This window comes from Paramisgurnus dabryanus, chromosome 14, assembly GCF_030506205.2.
Source record: "Paramisgurnus dabryanus chromosome 14, PD_genome_1.1, whole genome shotgun sequence".
In the NCBI taxonomy this organism is placed as follows: domain Eukaryota; kingdom Metazoa; phylum Chordata; class Actinopteri; order Cypriniformes; family Cobitidae; genus Paramisgurnus; species Paramisgurnus dabryanus.
Genome location: NC_133350.1, coordinates 2,395,417 through 2,412,549, shown reverse-complemented (window position 1 = coordinate 2,412,549; position 17,133 = coordinate 2,395,417). Strand labels below are relative to the sequence as shown.

General features: G+C 39.2%; 1 protein-coding gene across 2 annotated transcripts in view; it reads left to right on the top strand.

Annotated features, from left to right (window-relative positions):
• The window catches only part of sptbn1 (spectrin, beta, non-erythrocytic 1), a 58,230-nt gene extending 41,609 nt beyond the window's left edge, over positions 1-16,621 (top strand). For both annotated transcript variants that reach the window (XM_065259291.1, XM_065259292.2), the window contains 23 exons: positions 112-982; positions 1,502-1,639; positions 2,606-3,362; positions 3,450-3,652; positions 3,762-3,852; positions 5,726-5,872; positions 6,634-6,897; positions 6,990-7,214; positions 7,349-7,438; positions 7,526-7,804; positions 8,938-9,068; positions 9,279-9,483; positions 9,700-10,074; positions 10,177-10,421; positions 10,504-10,642; positions 10,821-10,905; positions 11,136-11,332; positions 11,657-11,760; positions 11,904-11,958; positions 14,040-14,248; positions 14,329-14,502; positions 14,588-14,630; positions 15,067-16,621. In XM_065259291.1, the coding sequence (XP_065115363.1) occupies positions 112-982; positions 1,502-1,639; positions 2,606-3,362; positions 3,450-3,652; positions 3,762-3,852; positions 5,726-5,872; positions 6,634-6,897; positions 6,990-7,214; positions 7,349-7,438; positions 7,526-7,804; positions 8,938-9,068; positions 9,279-9,483; positions 9,700-10,074; positions 10,177-10,421; positions 10,504-10,642; positions 10,821-10,905; positions 11,136-11,332; positions 11,657-11,760; positions 11,904-11,958; positions 14,040-14,248; positions 14,329-14,502; positions 14,588-14,630; positions 15,067-15,297 (5,258 nt within the window). In that variant the 3' untranslated portion in view covers positions 15,298-16,621. The remainder of the gene's footprint in view (positions 1-111; positions 983-1,501; positions 1,640-2,605; positions 3,363-3,449; positions 3,653-3,761; positions 3,853-5,725; positions 5,873-6,633; positions 6,898-6,989; positions 7,215-7,348; positions 7,439-7,525; positions 7,805-8,937; positions 9,069-9,278; positions 9,484-9,699; positions 10,075-10,176; positions 10,422-10,503; positions 10,643-10,820; positions 10,906-11,135; positions 11,333-11,656; positions 11,761-11,903; positions 11,959-14,039; positions 14,249-14,328; positions 14,503-14,587; positions 14,631-15,066) is intronic.
• The last annotated feature ends 512 nt before the right edge of the window (positions 16,622-17,133 follow it).

Genomic DNA, 17,133 nt, shown 5'->3' with positions numbered 1-17,133 from the left:
GAAAATTACTTTGATAGTCCTCTTTTCACAACTCACTAAAACGCAAAACAGTCTTTTGTTGTATTTTATGGTCGGTGTCTAAAGGTGTCTGCTTCTATTTATTACCTTTAGGCTACAAGCCCTGTGACCCTCAAGTCATCCGGGACCGTGTGGCTCACATGGAGTTCTGCTATCAGGAACTGACTCAGCTCGCTGCCGAACGGCGCGCACGTCTGGAGGAGTCCCGTCGCCTCTGGAAGTTCTTCTGGGAGATGGCCGAAGAAGAGGGCTGGATTCGCGAAAAAGAACAGATCTTGTCCTCGGACGACTGCGGCAAAGATCTGACGGGTGCCGTGCGTCTGTTGAGTCAGCACCGCGCACTCGAGGATGAAATGAGCGGCCGGTCCGGACATCTTCAGCACACGGTGCGCGAAGGTCAAGAAATGGCCGATGCTGGCCACTTCGGTGAAGCCAAGATCCGCGAGCGCATCGCTGACGTGCAAGCGCAGTGGGCCGCTCTCGAACAGCTGGCGGCCGTGAGGAAAACTCGTCTGGAGGAGGCCTGTAGTCTTCACCAGTTCCAGGCGGACGCCGACGACGTGGACGCCTGGACCCTGGACGCTCTCCGAATTGTCTCCAGCGCCGACGTGGGCCACGACGAGTTCTCCACTCAAGCTTTGGTGAAGAAACACAAAGACGCTTCTGCCGAGGTCGCCAGTTACCGGCCGGTGATCGACGCTCTTCACGAACAGGCGCAGACCCTTCCTCCCGAACAGGTGCAGGCCGCTAACGTCAACGAACGGCTGGCGGGCATCGAGGAGCGCTATAAGGAGGTGGCCGAGCTGACGCGGCTGAGGAAACAAGCCCTGCAGGACGCTCTGGCGCTGTATAAGATGTTCAGCGAGGCAGACGCCTGTGAACTTTGGATCGATGAGAAGGAACAGTGGCTGAACAGCATGGAGATCCCAGAGAAACTTGAGGACCTCGAGGTCATTCAGCACAGGTCAGACATTTCTCTTTTATAGCTCAGACTTCTGGTTCTCATCAGTTCTTATCAGACACAACTGTGAGTCAGCTGACAGACAGAAAGATTGTAGAGCTGTAAAACTGTTGGTTGGAGATCTTGGTAAATCTGTTCAGATGTCTAGCAGAGACACATGTGAGATTACAAGTGCTCATTTAATCTCATTGATGTGCAAGCTCATGTGTGGTTTTCATGCACTTTGGGGTCTATGGGGCTTTATTTGATCATTTTATCAGCTGGGTAAGAGGTTCCTTATCCCAAAATGGTTCTGTCTAATGGAAGTTGTAAAAAGGATTAATCAGAGACATTTATTGCCCCTGACATCTGTTCATGCTGAGACACATCAGTGATGAACAGCTTTATAAATGTATTTTTGAATCTTAATAACAATTAAATATACAGTTTGATCAGATATCAGATGACAGATCATTAAATGGTGTAAAACTACTAAAATATTCTGATAATTGTGTAATGAAAAATGTTTTGTGTGTGTTGTAGATTTGAAAGTCTTGAGCCAGAAATGAACAACCAGGCATCTCGTGTTGCAGTGGTGAATCAGATCGCCCGACAGCTCATCCACAACGGACATCCCAGTGAAAAAGACATTAAAGCCCAACAAGATAAACTCAACACCAGGTCTGTGTCAAACCACTTATATTTGGGTATGAATCATTTAGCATAAGTCAGGATCTAATGCTTGATGTGTAATTTCTGACATAAAAATGTGTCATTTGTGACCCAGACTGTTAACTCTTTCCCCGCCAGAGTTTTTTTAAAAAAAAAAGTTGCCAGCAAGTGCCAGCATTTTTTATGATTTTCACAAAAGTTTAATGCTTACCATCTTGCCTTCAGTTGTTCTCTTTTTATAACCTCTCAAATATGGGTAGATTTCTTCAAAAATACAAAATTTTGACAACCAAATAAAAAAGCTAAGATAATAATAGATTTTTGTAAAGGACTTTTGTTAGAGATCAGATTCAGAGCGATGATCAAAACGTGCACAGAGTTTGAACTGTTTTTCAATCAGTGGATGCTTGTGTTTTAAAAGTTGTGTAAGAGCACCACCTGGTGGATAATAGCGGAAATATGGATTGCCTTAAAAACTCGTCATTGGCATGGAAGGGTTTTTTTCTTAATTGATAAGATAACTTGTCAATGGCGGGGAAAGAGTTAAAAACCCAGTTTATTATACTTTTGCATAAGGCCAACGCCATAGGCTACGCGGTCAGGGTAGCATTGACGCACGGTTACATTTTGGGAGAGGTAGACATCACGCTAGACCGTAGGCTGCTGCGTAGGGTTCACGTCTCTACGTAGGCTAAGCTGTACAATCGATGCAAAAGTACAAAGCCCGCTTCATCCTAAATAATGTAAAGAACATTCTTGGAAAATACAACCTTGATATCTTTAATACTGACTGATAGTCATTTAGTCAATAGTTAGTTAACAGACTTTATTCTGATATGAGTTGTGCAGTTTTCATGATTCATTGCTCAATGGACCGGACAGTCCTTTAATTTTTTTTGAATAAACAGCTTCATTCAAAGATCAAATCTGTTGCGAGCGACGTATTAACTTGTGTGAGCTGTCATGGTTTGACAGGTGGAGTCAGTTCCGTGATCTCGTGGATCAGAAGAAAGAATCCCTGAACTCGGCCCTGGGTGTGCAAAACTATCACCTTGACTGTAACGAGACCAAATCCTGGATCCGTGAGAAGACGAAAGTTATCGAGTCCACTCAGGAGCTGGGCAATGACCTGACGGGTGTAATGGCTCTCCAACGCAAGCTCACGGGCATGGAGCGAGATCTGGCCGCCATCGACGCCAAGCTGGGTGACCTCCGCAGCGAGGCTGACCGCCTGTCCACCGAACATCCCGACCAGGCCAAAGCCATCACCGGACGACTGTCAGAGATCAACGCGGTGTGGGAGGAGATGAAAGAAACGCTTCGTAACCGAGAAGAATCTCTTGGCGAAGCCAGCAAGCTGCAGCAGTTTCTCAGGGAACTTGACGATTTCCAGTCCTGGCTTTCCAAAACGCAGACGGCCATCGCCTCCGAGGACATGCCCAACACGCTGGCCGAGGCCGAGAAGCTGCTGGGCCAACACGAGGGCATTAAGAACGAGATCAACAACTATGAAGAAGACTATCAGAAGATGAGAGATATGGGTGAGATGGTGACCCAGGGTCAGACGGACGCTCAGTATATGTTCCTGAGACAGAGACTTCAGGCCTTGGATACGGGCTGGAATGAGCTGCATAAGATGTGGGAGAACCGTCAGAACCTCCTGTCTCAGTCTCACGCCTATCAGATCTTCCTGAGGGACACCAAACAGGCTGAAGCGTTCCTCAACAACCAGGTATGATGGACGCACATCAGTTATGAATGCAATTACAAAATAAGACCAGGAGCTCATTAAAATCTTAATGTAATGATGTTTCTGTAGGAGTACGTGCTGGCACACACCGAGATGCCCACCACTCTTGAAGGAGCTGAAGCTGCCATTAAGAAACAGGAGGACTTCATGACCACCATGGACGCCAATGAGGAGAAGATCAATAGTGTGGTGGAGGCTGGACGGAGACTGACCAGTGAAGGAAACATCAATGCTGAACGCATCCAGGAGAGAGCGACGTCAATCGATGAACGGTAACTATACCCACATCATTACTTCAATCGTTAACAAAAAGAGAAATTATTAGTTTTAATAATTTTTAACGATGATAAATGAAAGGTTTGTTTGACGTTTAACCTGCAGACATAAGAAGAACCGTGAGGCCGCTGTTGAGCTCCTGATGAGGTTGAAGGACAACAGAGACCTTCAGAAGTTCCTACAGGATTGTCAGGAGGTAAGTGGAGGGACTTTACCATTAAAGAGACATTTCATCAAAGTACATGAATAAGTCTTCAATATTACAGTATAATATGAGAGACTAAAGTGATTTTTACACTACAAAAAATGACTTTCTTACTTAGTATTTTTGTCGTGTTTTTGGCTAAAATATCAAAAAATTCCTAAATTAAGATGTATTTTCTTCATGAGCAAAATGGCCTAGAAAAATTAGTCTAGTTTTTAGACAAAAATATACAATTTAAGCCAATTTGGGTTTAAAACAAGCAAAAAAATCGGCCAATGGAATAAGAAAATATTTCTTGAATTAAGTGTTTATAAAAAAAGTAAACTTATTTCAAGAAAATTTTTCTTATTGCATTGGTAGATGTTTTTGCTTGTGTTAAGCACTAATTTAATAACATTTTATATTTTTTTGTCAAAAACTATAGACTTATTTTCTTAGGTCATTTTGCTCATCAAGAAAATACAATTTTTAGATATTTTTACTGAAAACAAGACAAAAGTACTAAGTAAGAAAGTCATTTTTTTGCAGCGTACACTGATATACAGATGACCTCAAATATATCAGACGCTAAATAATATAATATATATTATTATTATTATAATATTAATATAATATTCTATATTATTTAATAAAGAAATAATATATTTCTTTATTCCCTCACTTCTACCTTTCATTTTCCTTGTTGATCAACTCTTACTTTTTGTCTCTTCTTTTTCGTCCCTTTTATATTTTTCTCTTTTGCATTTTCTCTATATTCTGTTGCCTTGCTGATTATTTCAACTTGAAAAACTGTTAGCTCGTACAATTTTCAACAGCATTACACAAAATAACATAAGTGCATTTATATGCTATATTTTCTCACAGGCCTTCATTTTATCGATTAAAGTCATTTCATTTTTGCATACATGCACATTGGCATTGTAACCTGACTTTCTTCTTACTTCTGCCAATGGGGTAAGAAAAAAATCTTGAACTTTATTTTTAAACACTTAATTCAAGAAAATTTTGCTTACCCCATTGACAGATTTTTTTGCTTGTTTTATTCACAAATTTACTTGCATTGTATATTTTTTGTCTAAAAACTAGACTTATTTTTGTAGGTCATTTTGCTCATCAAGAAACTTCATCTTGATTTAATAATTTTAAGATATTTGTACTGAAAACAAGACACAAATACTAAGTAAGAAAGTCTTCAATATTACAGTATACACTGCAAAAAATTATTTTCAAGAAAAAAAATCTTAGTATGTTTGTCTTGTTTACAGTAAAAAATATGCTTTTTCTTGATGAGAAAAACGACCCAAGAAAATAAGTCAAGTTTTTAGACCAAAAATATCAAATGTAAGTGATTTTGTGCATAAAACAAGCAAAAAAATCTACCAATGGGGTAAGCAAATTTTTCTTACATTTCTCTTGAATTTTGGTGTTTAAGTTCAAGATTTTTTTGCTTACCCCATTGGCTGATATTTTGCCTGTTTTATGCACAAAATCACTTAAATTTGATATTTTTGGTCTAAAAACTAGACTTATTTTCTTGGGTAGTTTTGCTCATCAAGAAAAAGCATCTTCATTTAAGAATTTGTAGATATTTAAACCAAGACAAAAATGCTAAGAAATTTTTTCTTAAATCATTTTTGCAGTGTAATAAGCGAGACAAAAGTGTTTTTCTACTTATAAGAGTACACTGTTATACAGATGACCTCAAAGATATCAGACACCAAATAAAAGCCAAAAAATGATCAATTGAATAGAATGGGGTCTTTAATATTTCTACTAAAGTGTTTTATAATGTTGTACAAACATGATGTGAAATCTAAAGTATATGTTGAAATGTAAAGCTGAATGTTTGGTGATGTTTGGTCAGCTCACCCTGTGGATAAATGAGAAGATGTTGACAGCTCAGGACATGACGTACGATGAAGCTCGTAACCTCCACAGTAAATGGCTGAAACATCAAGCTTTCATGGCAGAACTTCAGTCCAACAAAGAGTGGCTGGACAAAATCCAGAAGGTCAGTGTGAAGTCTTGTCTACTGTAGGCCACGTCTCACAGTATCATTACATTAAAGCTGAATGCTTTCACAAACATAAAGTACCACCTTTAAATATCATGTGTATGCTACTCTGAAATGGCAAAGATTTGGTAAGCATTTTTCAAAATATTACTTTTGCTGATTTTTGGAACTTTTCATACGGCAAAAATATATTTTCAAATATATAAAAAATGGCCCAAAAATATATTTTGAATGTTTACAGAAATGTGTTTTTCACCAATATATTTTTTGCTTTTTTAAATATATTTATATTTGTGTTGCATTGGAATTTGGAAGAAAAACTTAAAAAACATTTTAAGCATAACAGGTTTTAAAATGTTAAAATTCATCTTTAACTGCAAAAATTAACTTTATAAATGTTTAGATTTCATACATAAAATCTATCATACATACACAATTTATAAACTTTAAATTTATATTGCCAGCTGGAAAATATGTGTTTTCCGTATGGGTTGTAAAATGAGATTAATTTGCTGCCCCTGAAATACATTTTAAAATCTATGTTAATATATGAAGGTTAATGATAAATATATTTTCAACTTCAAAAAAGCTTTACTTTCTACAAAATGCATAATATTTCAAGCGCAAATTTTTTTTTGCCATATGGGATTTTTTATTACTATGGCACATTTTCAGATGGCACCTCCTGAACATTTTATTGATGTATTATTGATGTCTGTGGTGTGTAATGAAGATGTTATTCTCATGTTTATGTACAGGATGGAAAGCAGCTGGTGTCAGAGAAACCTGAAACAGAAGCCATAGTAAAGGAGAAGTTATCAGGTCTTCAGACGATGTGGACTGAACTGGAGTCCACCACCCAGACTAAAGCTCAGTGTCTGTTTGACGCCAACAAAGCCGAACTCTTCACACAGAGCTGCGCCGACCTCGACAAATGGCTGGGTGGCCTGGAGGGTCAAATTCAATCTGACGATTACGGCAAAGATCTGACCAGCGTCAACATCCTACTGAAGAAACAACAGGTCAGGAGATGATTCTGGTGGATCGGTCGTGTTTAATTCAATTCAAACCATCAGAATTTCCTCTCATGCTTGATTTTGCTGTGTTTATCCAGATGTTGGAGAACCAGGTGGAGGTGCGTCAGAGGGAGGTGGAGGAGCTTCAGTCTCAAGCTCACGTGCTGAGACAGGAGGGTAAAGACACGGACGAGGTGGACGGACGCAGGAAGGAGGTGGAGCAGAAGTTCCAGCTGCTTCTGGATCCTCTGATAAAGAGAAAGAACTTCCTCATGGCTTCTCGTGAAATCCACCAGTTCAACCGTGATGTTGAAGATGAAATTGTAAGTTCTGCTTTAAATCTGTTGTTGATATTAAGTAAGGGACTTAATCTTCTGTCAGTCTTGGATACGTGTATTTCCGCATTTAAACCTGTCTATGTGTGTTTGTTTATGACGTCTGGTTTGTGTTTCTGCAGCTTTGGGTTGAAGAGAGAATGCCGCTGGCCACATCAACCGATCACGGCAACAATTTACAGACTGTTCAGCTACTTATCAAGAAGAACCAGGTAACACATTTCATCTGTATTATTAAAGACTTTAGTAGCGTAAAGATGTGAGGTGTTCATTCAAACGTCTCTGCCGTCCATCCACAGACCCTACAGAAAGAGATCCAGGGTCACCAGCCACGCTGCGATGACATATTCGAGCGCAGCCAGAGCATGCTGAAGGCCGAAAGTCCGAACGTGGAAGCGATCCGAACGCGTCTGGACGACCTACAGCAGCTCTGGACTCTGATCATGCAGGAGACGGAGAAACGACACAGCCGGCTGGAGGAGGCACACAAAGCCCAACAGTATTATTTTGATGCGGCAGAAGCTGAAGCCTGGATGAGCGAGCAGGAGCTTTACATGATGTCTGAGGAGAAGGCAAAGGTAACTTATACAAACTGAAACATAAGAACTAGACCAGGGCTCTCAAATCTTTTGATATATTTCTTTATTCCCTCACTTCTGTCTGTCATTTTCCTTATTTATCAACTTTTACTTTTTGTCTCTACTTTTTTTTTGCATTCCTCCCTTTTTAATATTTTTCTCTTTTGCATTTTCTCTATATTCTGTTGCATTTCTGATTATTTTCACCTGGAAAAAGGTTAGCTTGTACAATTTTCAACAGCATTACGCTAAATAACATAAGTGCATTAATATACTTTATTTCTCATAGGCCTTCATTTTATCGATTAAAGTCATGTCATTTTTGCATGCATACACCTTGGTATTATAACCTGTACTGCAAAAAATGATTTTCAAGAAAAAAACGTAGTATTTTTGTCTTGTTTTTAAAAAAAATCTGCCAATGGGGTAAAAAAAATCTTGAACTTTATTTTTAAACACTTAATTCAAGAATTTTTTTACCCTATTGACAGATTATTTGCTTGTTTATGCACAAATTCACTTACATTGTATATTTTTTGTCTAAAAACTAGACTTATTTTTGTAGTTAATTTTGCTCATCAAGAAACTTCATCTTGATTTAAGATTTTTTTAGATATTTGTTCTGAAAACAAGACACAAATATTAAGTTAGAAAGTTTTTTTTTTTTTTTTGCAGTGTAATAATTGAGAAATAAGTTGTAAATTTTGTGTAACAGTTGTTTTTTTACCTGATAAAAGATGATGTTGAATGATTGACTGTGTGTTGTTGGCAGTGCCACCTGCAGGTCAGATCAGATACTGTACTCACTACTCAAGCTTTAAATCTGCTTTTAATGGAGTAAATCATGCTGATCTACTACAGACAGGCTGAATTTATGAACTAAGAAAACAAATTATAAGTTATAATAATAAAATCGATTAAATTAGTGAACTAAAAAGTTTTCAATCCTCTGAAGATCTTGAAGGGTCTTAAGCCCCCAAAGTTCCCCTTCACTACCCCACTGGTTTGAGTGACATTTAACAAAAACTACAGTTAGTATAGTTGGGCAAAAACTGTGGTTTTATTAAACTAGATAAGCATTTTATGTTGTTTGTGTAATCTGATGTGAAACTTTACCTCCTTGTTTCTCTTAGGATGAGCAGAGTTCAGTGGCCATGTTGAAGAAACACCAGATCCTGGAGCAGGCGGTGGAGGATTACGCAGAGACTGTACATCAATTATCCAAAACCAGTCGAGGACTAGTGGCCGCTAACCACCCCGAGAGGTGCGAAACACTGAAACATTCTTACTTTTAAAAGTGGATATCTACATCTGATTTTCAATCTTAACGTAAAAAATCTGAATATAAATCTGGATGTGAAGTAAAAACTCACTATTGTCCCACAATATTTATAACCATATTCAAAAAAAGATCCAAATCTTAGTTTTAGCAAGACTAACTGGATCACTATCAATGTTTGTATGTGTGATGCAGTGAGAGGATCGGCATGCGTCAGTCACAGGTGGATAAGTTGTACGCTGGATTGAAGGACCTATCGGAAGAGAGGAGAGGAAAACTGGAGGAGAGATTCCGTCTCTTCCAGCTGAACCGGGAGGTGGATGACCTGGAGCAGTGGATCGCTGAGAGAGAGGTCGTGGCTGGATCTCATGAACTGGGACAAGATTATGAACATGTTACTGTGAGTAGAAAAACATCAATAAACATTCAGACTAAACTAATGATCAGGTTTCACTTAAAACCTTAAAAATAAAGGTGATACGTGATGTCATAGAAGAACCATTTTCTACTCAATGGTTCAATAAAGAACCCTTCTGTTACACTTTAGATTAGAAACATTTAGGAAAGAAATGAATGGGTAGATGAACGTTTGTTTATTTCTCTGGTTTTGTTTCAGATGCTACAGGAACGTTTCCGTGAATTCGCCCGAGACACAGGAAACATCGGACAGGAGCGCGTAGACGGCGTAAACCGCATGGCCGATGACCTCATCAATGCCGGTCACGCCGACGCAGCCACGGTCGCCGAGTGGAAGGACGGTTTGAACGAGGCTTGGGCGGACCTGCTGGAACTCATCGACACGCGTACGCAGATTCTCGCCGCATCCTACGAGCTGCACAAATTCTACCACGACGCGAAGGAAATTTTGGGACGCATCCTGGACAAACATAAGAAGCTTCCAGAAGAGCTGGGCCGAGACCAGAACACGGTGGAGACCCTGCAGCGGATGCACACCACCTTCGAGCACGACATTCAAGCGCTTGGGACGCAGGTGAGAGTTCAATATAATGAGCAGCTAGAATGAGTCACAAGAAGTGTTGAAGAGATCCATGTGCTGTTGTTACTCACCGCTGCCCCCCGCTGTATTTCTCAGGTAAAACAGCTGCAGGAAGATGCTGTACGTCTGCAGTCAGCGTATGCAGGAGACAAAGCTGATGACATTCAGAGGCGAGAGGGTGAAGTCCTGGAGGCTTGGCGCAGTCTTCTGGAGGCCTGTGAGGGTCGACGCGCTCGACTGCTCGACACCGGAGACAAATTCCGCTTCTTCAGCATGGTGCGTGACCTCATGCTCTGGATGGAGGACGTCATCCGTCTCATCGAGACTCAGGAGAAGCCCAGGTGTGTTTTTGTTGCTAAACTTGTGTACGTGGACATTCTGAGCACGTTTGGATGTTCATTGAGACTCATAATCTATCTTTAGGGATGTGTCCTCTGTGGAGCTTCTCATGAACAACCATCAGGGCATCAAAGCTGAAATCGATGCCCGTAATGACAGTTTCACCGCATGCATCGAGCTGGGAAAATCACTCCTGGCACGCAAACACTACGCATCAGAGGAGGTAAGGACTTCTTTTAGAGCTTCATCTACATCAGCACAGATACAAAAACACAACCAAAGTTCTGGCCTCAGAATCAAACTCATAATGTTGATTTATCTTTGATCAGATGAGCTACAAACTGTGACAAAGAGAAAATAACATCATTTATAACTCCAGCCTTTCTTTGCTCCGCCCACAGATTAAAGAAAAGTTGCTACAGTTGACGGACAAGAGAAAAGATATGATTGACAAGTGGGAGGACAGATGGGAGTGGTTAAGACTGAGTAAGTGCAGCGTTTCCATGACGACAGGTCTGAGGTGTCAATCAAAGCATCATAGGATTGTAATTTAAAGTGTTGCGAATGTATGCATGCTGTATTTTCATTATGGAGAGATGACGACTTCTACGGTGCATTTATTTCTGACTGTAATAGGAAGTTAAAAAAAAGGATGTGGGTAACTTTCACTTGAAATGTGTTGAGACTAACTTCTCTTTCACCTTGTGTTTGTGTAGTTTTGGAAGTGCACCAGTTTTCACGGGATGCGGGCGTGGCAGAGGCGTGGCTGCTGGGTCAGGAGCCGTACCTGTCCAGCAGAGAGATGGGCCAATGCGTAGACGAGGTGGAGAAACTGATCAAACGACACGAAGCGTTCGAGAAATCGGCTGCAACCTGGGAGGAACGTTTCTCAGCGCTGGAACGACTGACTACGGTGAGAAACTAAAAACAAAACCTCGTTCAACTTTGAGTAGGAACATGCATGCTCTCTAGATGATATGCGTTTTATTAATGAAGTCATTTTGAATGATTAATACTCTTACTGACATTGATTTAAAATTCTGTTTTCAGTAAAGCAAATGGGAGATGTGCAAAGTACTCTCTGTATGTGCAAGTGTATCACTGTTGTAGAAAATGTGTTTGTGTTTTGTATTAACATACATTAGGGAAGGTTTTGTGTGTGTGAAGGGAAGCAGAAGCTGTAATGAGTCACACTGAGATCTCAGATGAATAAACAAATCTGCTGTTTCTGGTATAGTTGGAGTTATTGGAAGTGAGAAGACAGCAAGAGGAAGAGGAGAGAAGGAGGAAGCCACCCACACCAGAACCTGCAGAGACGCAGGACGCAGACGCACAGCAACGGTAAGACAATCTGCTGCTATTTCATCAGGTCATCTGTTTTAAATCTTCACCTAGTTATTATTTCCACTGATGTTACCAGTGTCTGTTAACTACCCAGATTTCTGTATTGATGTTTAATCTGTGTGTTGCTTTTGTGTTGACAGGGACGGAGAGCAGATCGCTCAGAATGGACTCCCATCAGACCAGGAATCACCACGGGTTAGTTATCGCTCCTGTACCTACCCACAATACACTATCAATCAACAGACACCACGACCAACTGGTCACTTTCATTTCCCATAATGCTCTTTAGGTTATCAGTGGATTTATGAGGGACATTGTGTCTTAATAACTACAGCGTGACATGTTGTGCATTTTAAACGATAACAAAAGATGAAGTAAATGTCTGAGTAAAATGTTTGCGTTTAAAAATCATCTGTGAAAGGTGAATAATTACCAAACAAACAATTTGAAAACACTTTCAGCAAAAAAACTCACAGTTACAGTAATGGACAGACAACAGAAGTCTATGGGGATCTGTTCAGTAATGATGTGTGTTATTTAAAGCTGTACAATCCTGACATGAGACAAACTTCGTTTTGTTTTTAATCTCAGTCAAAAATGCAATAATAAATCTGATGTCATATATATATATATATATATATATATACAGTGCTTAGAGACTTTTAAGCTAAACCTGAAAGATTACTCTTATATAATGACTTGTAGACATTTAAAGTTGTGCAAAATATCTGCTATTATTTGAATAGTTTTTTGTTTGTGTTATTTATAAAATGTTTGTGTTGTGTTTTCATTTAGTTTTGAGTGATTTTCAGTGTGAATGTATAGTTTACTTCACTAACAATAAATGATCTGCTGCTTTCTGTACAGTTTCTATGTTGTATCTGTACAGTATGCGTATATTTTTGTTGTTTTGTCTTTTGTCAGTGTTAAGAAGTGCATCTGTCTTTTGTTTTGAGTTATAATTTGATATTTTGTGTGTCAGTGGCTGTTTAAGAGCGCTTGATTTTAGTCTTTAATAGAAATGATGGTCTAAAGATATTTGTGAGTTCTCCATGACACTGACTTTAGTGAAACAGGAGGCTGTAGGTTCTGATGGATTCGGGCCGGTGTTGGGGTACAGTAACAATTCTGGAGTGAATTCTGTGTGCAAGCATGATGTTTCTTTAAAAGACTTCAAGAAAATCAAGAGTTAATGAATGAACCGATTCATCTTTTGGATTTCTGTCATGTTTCCTCGGCAGTAGATCCATAGGTTCTCATCTTGCATGTTGTTGTTTTTTTTACCATAAATGTCAACATGAAATTACATACCAATATTATTTAAGAAGTAAAAAGCAATATAAAGAAGGGAAGAAATTAATTGAATCAATCAAGTGTTGATTTAAATGTAAGAAACACATCAGAATGTGGTTTTATTTAACACAGGGTTCCCACGCGTCATGGAATATCATGGACTTTTATAAAGTCTATTCCAGACATTGGAAGTCAGGGAATTGTATATATTTTTTAACATGAAATATCAGGGATTTTGTTTGTCGCTTTAAATTTTAGTTAAAAATTTTATTCCCTTGTTAAGTTCCTCTTATGACATAAGGAATGCCGTTTCCGGGTTCATTTCCATTTCAAGTAAAACTACAATCAGAACAGCTGTTTGTTTGGTATTGTTTATTCATTTCACCCATATAAGCTCATTTTTTATAAACTTACATGTACACTACATTATCAGGCTCACCACATCTCAGACATAGGTCATGAAAATTCAGCATTTAAAGTCAGGATAACTCAGATAAGTAAGGATTTGACATTTGGCTTAGAGAGGGAACCCTGTAAACTAGTTTAATAGGTTAAACACTTCCTTGTGGTTTTTGGTCACAAAAATTGTGAGAATGAAATAGAGGTTACTGAAGACAAACATTTATATCCTTATATAAAATAAGTACACAGATGATTTTTGTAAATTGTAACTTGGGTTCAATATTGATTTCATGTTGACTTTTTTAGAAAATATCATTTTCATTCTACTGTATTAATTTTTATTTCATATTTCTGTGAATCACTACAGTAGTTCATGCCCTTTTAATGAACTTCCCATCTGTAGTTTCACTGTTCCTGAATCAGTGACATCATTTACTTGCTAATGATTTCTGAAACATTTCTTTCAGAAGTGATGATTGTGTGTTGTTTTATGACCCTATGTGTGTGTGTGTGAATAGTTTTACTTTGAGCCGATGATCAGACTGAAGTGGGTTTGTAACATTACGGTCATGCGTTCACAGGATGGAGTGGATGGAGAGATGAACGGAGTGCCTGAGAGAAGCTCAAAGGAGGGGAGTCCGACCCCATCGCTGACCAAAGAGAGAGCAGTCAAAGGAAGCCAATCCGCCACGCTGCCGACTAAAGGACAGGATTCACCGACTGCGCAGCTGGAAGGAATTTTACATCGCAAACATGAATGGGAGGCTCATAACAAGAAAGCATCCAACAGGTGAAGATCAAACTCTTGATTTGGTTTGGTGAATCCCTAACATTAATTGTTAGCGTTAAAACTTTCCTCTCTCATCCCAGATCTTGGCATAACGTGTATTGTGTCATCAACAATCATGAGATGGGCTTCTATAAAGACAATAAGACAGCAGGTCAGGGCATCCCGTACCACAACGAGATTCCCGTCAGTCTGAAAGAGGCCGTCTGTGAGATCGCTGTCGACTATAAGAAGAAGAAGCACGTTTTCAAGCTGAAGTAAGGGAGAGACAAACACTCTTAATCTGCAGAATATTATTATCATCTGCTGTTATTAAACATCTGCTGTCGTTCCTCTTTACAGAATTACAGATGGAAATGAATATCTCTTCCAAGCCAAAGATGATGTAAGTCTTTATTATTACCTTAATAATATCACACTATTGCTCTCACATGTTTGCACACCATCAGCATACAGCCAAGACAAGAACCACACAACCTGAAATACATGGAAACATACTGGACTGCATATTTATATTTAAGAAACATTTACATATATGTATAGTTCTTACATTTATACATGCATGTGTGTATTTGTATAAATAGATTGTAATTGCACACAATACACACACAAATATATTATGCAAACTTTTATTTTGTATGTGATTAATCGCGATTAATCTTTTAATTGATTAATTGATTGATCATTTGACAGCCCTAACTACATCTTTATATTGCTATAAGATATTTAAGTTTATACACATACAACACATGCTATTACATAAAGCATTGATGAGTGCGAGATTATTGATGTTGTCTCCTGCGTCTGTGTGATGTTTAAAGGAGGAGATGAACACATGGATTCAGGCCATTCAGAACGCAGGCAGCGCCTCTTCATCCTCCGAGAAATCAGAGATCACGCCTAGCAACCAGAGCACTCCCGTCTCCAGCCGCGCCCAAACGCTCCCGGCGACGGTCACCATGACGACCGAGTCCAGCCCCGGCAAGCGCGAGAAAGACAAAGAGAAGGACAAAGAGAAACGCTTCAGCCTGTTCAGCAAGAAGAAGCAGTAGATGACGACGGTTTCCATGGCGACGGAACATTCGATATTCTCGTTTCCCAAATTCTTTTGCGAGTTATCTTCATTTTGTTGTCATTTTGTTTGTGTCTGCCCACCTCCAGTGATATCCCAGCATGCAATGCTCATGAAGATGCTACACTCCGTGCCTAGACACCCCGCTAATTGGGTTCCAAAGTTGTACAAAAACGGGAAAAAGTCGATACGTCGAAAAATCGATTTCTAGCTAGAGTGTACCGCGCTTGGGGATTTTTCCGATTCGAATCCCAATTTTGAAGTTTCGAGGACCCGATATGTTTTTTACGCTCTTACGTTTCTATCGTCGTTGATTTTGAAATCTAGCGTACACTTCCTGAATATTGCTATCTCTCGTTTTTTTTGTAATTGTGTGTCATTGAGGGGTCTGGATATTTAAAACATTTTCCTCAATTTTGTGAGGCTGTCTTGGAGCGCGACGAATCTCGCTTTTTTTTGTTAGGGAACAAGACAGTGATGCTTCGAAACGATTCCATTTCCTGTATCCGCCTGCCCGTCAGCAGGTGATCGGAACGATAAATAAATTCCACATCGCAGAATTCCATTCACAAGTAGCTATGCCAAGTTTTCTCGAAATTTGCCTTTTAACAATTATAAGCTATTAAAAGAAGATACTTGCTAATACAAAAGTAGATTAACGTGTGCTTGAGAGCCTGATAGTCTTGTATAATTTTGATCAAATAAAGGTGGGTCGTACCAAACGCTTTTATGAGCTGTAAGAATGTTTGCTATATACAGAGGACTAGTAACCTGAATCATTTCTCCTTTTTTTTTGTTATTCCTGATTTGTATGTTTCTCTTGTGTTTTATCATAATATATGTTTCAAATAATTCTAGTACAGAGTATAAAAATTAGATGTATTATAAACACTTAAAGCATCAATGTTAAGTGAACAGTGGAACATTTACTGATAAACAGGTAAAGTTACTCCAAAAAAATGCTAAAAAAAAATGAATACGGTTACTTGCTTGTGGGCTTTAGCACTGAACATTATCTTTCTTCCTCTTTCTTTTCTGGTTTGGGCTTCATCTTGCTGTCCTGCTCTTTGATACATAGTGCGCATCCCTTCACCCTTCACTGTATCTATTGTAATGAAAACTTTCATCTACTGCACAATCAAAAGCAACATATTAGGAATGAAATACTTTGTCGGGCGTAATGAGCGCGTATAGAAACCTCTGGCCCGACGCTCAAATGTATGAAACTGCACCTGTAGACTTTAACCCCCCCTTCCCCTGCCCTGTTAAATATGTGCGATGTCATTAAATGCTTTTAAACATTACAGCATCTTCTGACTCGTCTGTTGATTTAAATGATTGCTTGTTGTGTTGCATGTGAAAGTGTTGTTGAAGATCAGAAGTTTTTGTGGTTTTTTCTCAAGAGTTTACATTAAAACTCAGGTGGCAACATTATTACAAATCTTACTACCCTCAGTTATAATGTACAAGTCACAACCCATCAGCCGAGATGTACTGTAGGGTTTTTTTGGGTAAGACACCTTATAAGCAGGTCATCTCTTTCATACACGCTTCACAGACCATCTGCTGTCTCCATATGTCTTAAGATTTGTTTGTGAGGTTTGGCCCTGCTGGCTAAGTTAAGAGCATCACAGCTCAGCAGAACTTCAAATTGGGAAATTTTTTGACATCACACCAGCATCGCCCGTCACCTCACATGAACATTCAGTTGTCATCTCCAGATGTTTTTCTATTATGACATGAATATGTAAGGCAGTAGCATATTCATAGGATAAAATTTGCTTTTAGGAAAACATTTAACGGTGTCTTTAGAAAG